Source organism: Oryctolagus cuniculus, chromosome X (genome assembly GCF_964237555.1).
Source record: "Oryctolagus cuniculus chromosome X, mOryCun1.1, whole genome shotgun sequence".
Taxonomy (NCBI): Eukaryota; Metazoa; Chordata; class Mammalia; order Lagomorpha; family Leporidae; genus Oryctolagus; species Oryctolagus cuniculus.
In genome coordinates this window covers 89,959,562-89,967,279 of record NC_091453.1, presented here as the reverse complement: position 1 = coordinate 89,967,279, position 7,718 = coordinate 89,959,562, and the positions used below count along the sequence as shown (strand labels likewise).

At 42.1% G+C, this 7,718-nt stretch overlaps 1 protein-coding gene across 1 annotated transcript; it reads left to right on the top strand.

Annotated features, from left to right (window-relative positions):
* Positions 1 to 394: 394 nt before the first annotated feature.
* LOC100343250 (signal peptidase complex subunit 3) lies at positions 395 to 3,192 on the top strand. The gene has a single exon (XM_008273059.4). It carries the CDS (start codon positions 722 to 724, stop codon positions 1,262 to 1,264), a length of 543 nt encoding a protein of 180 aa, XP_008271281.1. The 5' UTR covers positions 395 to 721; the 3' UTR covers positions 1,265 to 3,192.
* The last annotated feature ends 4,526 nt before the right edge of the window (positions 3,193 to 7,718 follow it).

Genomic DNA, 7,718 nt, shown 5'->3' with positions numbered 1-7,718 from the left:
GCTGACTCCTGCATGACAAGAAGAAGCCAAGTATGGACAGACAGTGTCCCCACTCTTGGTCTGGCACCAGTTGCGCCAGGAGCAGAGGGAAAGCTGGCGTGGCTGCAGCCTGGCAGACACGGTGCAATCATTGGGAGGGGATGTGGAAGGGGCTGACGGAAGCCACATGCACTGGACCAGGTCAGGGATTTGGCTTTGATGCTGAGGGAGGAGGGTTAGAGTCTGGGAGTGACCCGATCTGATTCTTGTTGTCAGGAGACGCTGAACAGGCACAAGTTACTGTGTGGGGCTGAGCATAAGGGGAATGTTGCAGAAATGCAAGGGAGGGACGCGGGTAAACAGGACGGTGCTGGAGCAGTGAGCAGAGGCAGGCTCGCATCTGAATAGGCGCGGCCAGGAGGGCAGGCAAGCCCCGCGGTGGTTGTGTGTGTGGGAATCAGGGACGACCACCGGGGCTTTTTGTTCCACCAGGTGGAGATGTGGTGCTACTGTTTTCTGAGATCAGTTGTTCCTTGCGCTTTGAGGTGTTCTCAGGTTAGTTCATCCCACAGTGGTTGTAGAAAATATTAGTGACTTGCAGAAAGCATTCGGGGCGGCGCGCGCTCCCGGGAACACGCGCACACTTGAGGAGTTGCGGATCTCAGGGAGGAGGTGCGCCTGAGGAAGCGGACCCCGGAGCCCTTCTGTACGGGTGGAGACGGGATTGTGGTTGACAGTCACGATGAACACACTGCTGTCGCGGGCAAACTCGCTGTTTGCCTTCTCGCTGAGCGTGATGGCGGCGGTCACCCTGGGCTGCTTCGTCACCACCGCATTCAAAGACAGGTGCGTGCCGGTGCAGCTGCAGGTCTCCCGGATCATGCTAAAAAATGTAGAAGACTTCACTGGACCCAGACAAAGAAGCGACCTGGGATTCATCACATTTCATATAACTGCTGATCTGGAGAAGACGTTTGACTGGAATGTTAAGCAGTTGTTTCTTTATTTATCAGCAGAATATTCAACAAAAAATAATGCTGTGAACCAGGTGGTCCTCTGGGACAAGATTGTTCTGAGAGGTGACAATCCGAAGCTGAGGGTGAAAGATGTGAAAGCGAAGTATTTTTTCTTTGATGATGGAAATGGTCTCAAGGGAAACCGGAATGTCACTTTGACCCTATCTTGGAATGTTGTACCAATTGCTGGAATTCTACCTCTTGTGACAGGATCAGGACATGTGTCTGTCCCATTTCCAGATGCATATGAAATAATGAAGAGTTACTAAGTTGTTCTGAATTTCAGACAGCATATTTTTAGACTTAACGAAGCACGTGTCATTTTATTTCTTTGCTTATATCATCGTTTGGTTTTTATTCTTAATTAATTTTTAGTATAAGAACCAACATGAAAAGGAATTCTTGAAAGGAAATGTTAATGGCCTAATTAAACTTAATTTTACAACCAAGAGAAGAAGAAGGAGGAGGAGGAGAAGAGGAAGAAGAGGAGAAGGGAGGAGAAAGAGGAGGGAAAGAAGAAAGCCCACGAGAATGGAGTATTATAAGACAACTGCATAATAAGGATTTGTAAAAAAGGATCCATATTTGAAGTGTTTGTTGTATTTCACTTATTCTTTCCAGACTATCATGGGAGCATGAAGGGTAGTCAAAACTCCCAGGTATCTATGGACTCATAGGAACTCTTGTGTTTTATGCCCTTCTTTATGTAAGTATACACTGGACGTGATGTACAAGTACACATCCTCTTTTAGAGTATATGTCATTACTGGAAAAATTAATGTTGTGAGTTGTTTGAAGACTGGCTTACAAAAAGGGGCCAGAAGTGATGGATTTTCTTTTTCATTTGTCTTGGGACTGTCCATAATACTTGTCTTTTTTTTTTTTTTTTACAGGTGGCTAGTTAGTTTCTAAACTTAAAAACGAAATAGCTCTTTATAGTTATAAGTCATCCTAATTCATTTTAATGTCTCAAGTCAAACAAATGTGTGGCTTTTGGTGCTTTCTCTAAGAGTGTCACTTTGCAGTAATGTCTTTGTATAGACTTTTAGCATTGCTATTGAAAGCTGATAATGTTTGCATGGTTTGCCCTATGAATTAAATTTGTTGTAGTCAGCATGTCTGTAGTGCCACTAAGTGGTGATTATTTACAATTTTCTGTAGGTCCACATTTTAATAATTATTGGGGTAATGATAATATTTGCAGGGTGCTTTTTCTAATACAAAACACTCTAATATAGTCCATTGTAGCTAGTAGTGCAAGTGTTAACTCCTTGCAGATGAAGAAATTAAAACTCAGAAGTTTGTTGAATTGCTCCGACATTAAATGGCTAGAAAGGGGAGAGTTAAGGCTTGAACTAAGATTTTCTGATTCTCTAAGTGTATCTTTTCACTTTTACTTAGATCACAATAAATCAAGTTTCACTTCAGGGCATAAGTTAACAGAGCTATTATCACACTTTGAATTGACATGAGATGGGTTTATAGTGAAAGCTGGCAACCTTGGTAATAAACAAACATTTCTCCATTTTAAAAAGCTTTCCTAGCTTTTAGCAGAGAGCTTGTGTACATTATATATGACAGCTAGTGGTTCAGAGATCTGTTTTTAAAAGTTATATTATGGCCTCAAATATTTATCATTTCTTTTTGGAGAGAACATTCAAAATCCTTTCTTCTAGCTATTTCGAAATATATGTTTTTGTTAAATATAGAGCACTGGAAGGTGTTCCTCCTAATTGTAATTACCCTAATGTGATCATTTCATATGTATGCATGTATTGAAACATCACACAGTACCCTAAAATATGTATAATTATGTGCCAATTAAAAATAAATGAAACTAAAAATAGCAAAGGTGTTGCATGTTTCACTTTTTTCTCCTTTAACTCGCTTTAAAAATTGTTTAAAGTGTACATATTTGTGGAGTACAGTGTGATAATCTTATATGTATTCAATGAATGATGATCAAATCAAGTTAGTTAGCATTTTCTTCTCTAAATATTTTTGGGGAATTTTTAACAATTGAACTTTTGATTACCAGTTATCACTCAACAATTGCACAAATCTATGAGGTACAATATGGCATTTCCACAAAGGTATACAATGGAACCGATCAAATCAAAACAACCAATGTTACCCTCTCCCCATCATCATGTTTTTGATGCCATTTCTGAAGTTATTTACATCACAAATACAAATTCGTAAGAATTTCATGAAAATATTGACTATACATGTTTAAAGATATTTGCAGTTACAATACATACTCAGAATATTTTCAAATGAGATTTTGAAAAGTATCAGTTGATGAATAGGACTGAGTTATAAGAATTGTGAAAGTTGTCAGAATCAAAATGTAATAACTTGGATCAGCCCTAAGTCAATGAAGGTGGAAAATTATGAAGGAAGGGTTCTCATGCATGATTTCTTTTTTCATATTATTTATTTATTTATTTGAAAGTCAGAGTTACACAGAGAGAGAAGGAGAGACAGAGAGAGAGAGAGAGAGAGAGAGAGAGAGAGAGGTCTTCCACCTGCTGGTTCACTCCCCAGTTGGCTGCAATGGCTGGAGCTGCACCCTGAAGCCAGAAGGCACCGGGTCTCCCACATAGGTGCAGGGACCCAAAAACTTGGGCCATCTTCTACTGCTTTCCCAGGCCATAGCAGAGAGCTGGATTAGAACTGGAGCGGCTGGGTCTCGAACTGGTGCCCATATGGGATGCCGGTGCTTCAGGCCAGAGCATTAACCTGCTGCGCCACAGTGCCGGCCCCTATAGTATGTTTTCTCACATTGCTGTGCCACTCTCAAATGACTTAATCTTTGGAGAATCTTGCTCTACTTGTTATTTAGTTTGGCAGACTATTAAACTTTATAGAAGATAGATGCAAACTATAAAACTATAAAATATCAGCCAGCTAATATTTATACAACATTCACCATTTTAATTTTTCATTGTGTATCTAGCACTGGTCTAAGGGTTTTTATATATTAACTATTTCTTCAAGCAACAACCCATGAATAGGAATGGATGTTTTCCCCATTTTACAGAAGGAGAAACTGAGACACAGAGATTTTTCACTTTTTGAGTGAGGCTGCCAGATCCTGGACTGTGAACCTCCAAAATCGTGAGCTGAAATAAACCTTGTTTCTTTCTTCCTAAGTCGCTGCACTTAGGTATTTTAGCTGTAGCAAGGCATGAGAATGCTTGTTTCCACACACACTGTCTTTAAAAACCCTGGGGAATGGATGACAACATGTGAGAAATCTGTGAAAACCACTGCACTAAACTTGGAGAATTCGATGTTTGAGAAGGATTCCTAGTCCTGGGCTTGTCTTTGAGAACTGAGTCTCTGCTCTCTCTGTCTCTGTGAATCTGGGTCTCAGGCCCCTAACTGGGAGAGCAGGTCTTACCTGAGGCAGAAAGTCCTGGTCACCTCAGAAGGGACCTCCCTTCCAGGGAATTACAAGCATAACACCAGTTCTGAAACCACACACTCTGACCTTGCAAAGCACTCAAGGAAGAGTAAAGTCTATAGTTCTCCTCCCTTGAGACCACACAGGGTGGACTTGTCCTTCAGTCTCTGTCTATAAGTGAGGGCCTCTTGGAAGGTCATCCCTTAGCGCTAGGTGCCAGTTTCCCAAGGTGCAACTTCTCCTGAACTCAACTGCATCATTTCCTGTTTAGATGCTGACTTTCCAGGACTGAGGGTGAAAGTTGGAATAAACTTGCTTGGAATGGAGAATGGAGTTCATTTGAGGCCATACAGAATGGGGTGAACTCCAACGTCCATTTTGCTCCCATGGACAGTTTATGACATGCAGGTCCACAGATCAAGAGGGCGGGTATGGAATGCACCTACAGAATTGGCCTGACAGTGCCTGGTGACCAGTAAGCCCCAATACATGTTTACTAAGTTTATGAAATGGAGATGTGGGACTGGGCAGGAAACAAAACTGTGCATAGGTTCTACTAAAAAAAAAAAAAAAACTATGCATAAGTCTTTTCAGTCTGTTTACAAACATAGACATCTTTCTAAGAGAATTGAAAAAAAGCACGGTACTTGTTTTTGTTTGTTTGTTTCATTTGAAAGTGAGTTACAGAGAGAGAGGGTGAGGCAGGAATCTTCCATCTGCTGGTTCACTCCCCAGATAGCCGCAAAGGCCAGGGCTGAGCCAAGCTGGAGCCAGGGTCCAAGTCTCCCATGTGAGTTAGCAGGGGCCCAAGCACTTGGGCCATCCTTTGCAGCTTTTCCCAGGCCATTAGCATGGAGCTGGATCAGAAGTGGAGCAGCCAGGACACAAACTGGCACCCATATGGGATGCTGGTGCTGCAGGAGGCAGCTTTACCTGCTGTACCACAATGGCGGCCCCTATATTTGTTTTTTCTTCATATGTTTTGAGGAAAAAAACTTGTCTCTGTTTACAAAATTATGCCTTTTTGTTAAGAGACAGGCAACATGTAAAAAATATATATCATGATGCCGCCAGGTGGGCAGAGTTAGAACTGCAGGATCGAGGTCTCAACAAGCGGGGCGTGGCTTTTGTTGATTTCCTGGCTCCTGACTTCTGCCTGGCCCAGTGTCAGCCACTGCAGCCGTTTGGGGAGTGAACCAGCAGATAGATCTTTCTGTATCTCCGTCCCTCTCTATAATTTTGCCTTTCAAGTAAATAAGTAAATATTTTATGAAAAAAAAAGAGTATTTAACATATGGAGGATTTGAAATCTATGATTAAATATTTCTGCATGCCTTTATGTATTTACACATAAAAATAGAACTTTCATCTTACATTTAGTCCTTTATCATGCTTGTTTCACTGTAGTGGGTGAAACAGCCCCACTCAAAATAATCCAATCCTGATCCCCCAAACTTTACTTGGAAATAGTGTCTATGCAATTAAAGATCTCTGCATGTGAATATCCTGGATTTAGGCTAGTGTCTAAATCCAATGAATGGGTTCTACATAAAAACAAAAACATGGCGATATTACATACACAGGGAAGAAGGCCATGTGAAGATGGAGGCAAAGATTGGAATTATGCTCCCACATACCAAGCAAAGCAAGAGTCACCGGAATCTAGAGGAACTAAGAGAGCATTCTCTCCTAGAGACTTCTGGTGCACTGCAGCCCTGCCTACGCCTTGGTTTTATGCTTCTAAACAGTAAGGTAATAAATTTCTCTGTTCAAGCCCAGAAAATTCATGATAATATGTTATAGTAGCCCTGGGACAAATAATAAACTCACTAATAGCATACTGAAATGTCATTGAGTATGGATAAATATTAGTCAGTAGCCTGTTTTTTCATGGCTACAGTGATACTAATGCCAATAAGATGTAAAATAACTAACATTTCCTGTGTAATACGATTCTTGTGTAATGAGTCATTCCATGCTCAGAGCACTCTTATTAAAATAGATACCGTTGCTAATTCCCATTTTATAACTGAAAAATTGAGAGCCTGGCAGAATAAGAAGTTTGCTCAAGATGGCACATTGAATGAACTGAGTGGCTTTGATCTTCCCGGTATGTCATGCTCCAGAGCCCAGGAAACTGTCATAGATTGGTTGTCAGGCGAAAGCTGCAGTCTGCACAAGCACACACATTTTAGGGGGTCACTCAATGTAATACAGATCATGTTGATACAGATATATGAAAACCTGAACCTAGTGACAAAAGAAGTCAGTTATGACCCTGGAGAGAATGTTTGTTGCAGTCCTGGGGTCAGAAGCCATAGGGATAAAGACTCAGTTGAGGGGCCGGCACTGTGGCACAGTGGGTTAAAGCCCTGGCCTGAAGCACTGGCATCCCAGTGGAGGATGGCCCAAGTGCTTGGGTCCTGCACCCCATGGGAGACCAGGAGAAGCATCTGGCTCCTGCCTTCGGATCAGCATGGTGTGCTGGCCGCAGCACGCCGGCTGCGGCGGCCATTGGAGGGTGAACCAACGGCAAAAGGAAGACCTTTCTCTCTCTCTCTCTCACTGTCCACTCTGCCTGTTTAAAAAAAAGGACTCAGTGGTAAGTTAATAGAAAATATAGAAAACTATGGGACTTTGAAGGGGAAGACAGAAGATAGGAGGGAGGGAGTACGGGGTGGGGGAGAGAAAGAGAGAGAGGGAGGGAGAGAGAGAATGAATTTCAATCCTCTGTCTGAATGAGTGATGAGGAGTCCAAAGAAGGATTGCTAAAAAATATTCAACTTCCTGAAAGCTGAGAAAGGTTCAATTTAATGTGAAAGTGATATGCCATCTCAGTTTTAGCCCTTGAATTTGCCCATATACTCCATTCCTTCTTATTTCCACTTCTGAGTTCACGAGGTGCCTCCAATGTGCTAGCATGGGTTTAAGCTCAATGAATATGCACTTACTGGCAAATGAAAGAATGGAGAATTGTGTCTGAAAGAAATGCTAGTTAATCTTGGATAGTTGCCTCACAGGGAAGCAGCAGGTGGCTGGAATCTGTGTGTGATGTGACTGGATAATGCATCATCTGAGGACCCTGCATTCGTGACTGTGAGATAGATAGATATTTTTCTGTAAACACATTAACATACCCAGAAGTCCAGGAGAAACTGTTGAACACCACACCTGGCTTCTCTGACCTATCACGGAGCTCACAAGGTGAGCTGACAGACGCACCTTGTCTTCCCAGCTTGGGGCCCCTGATTTGGGTCTGCTCCAAGGTTTGAGGGTGATCAGTGCTTATGAGATTATGAAATATCAAGAGGGCA

Excerpts from the sequence above, each read along its gene's own strand:
- LOC100343250 (XM_008273059.4), top strand. The coding sequence starts at position 722 with ATGAACACACTGCTGTCGCGGGCAAACTCGCTGTTTGCCTTCTCGCTG.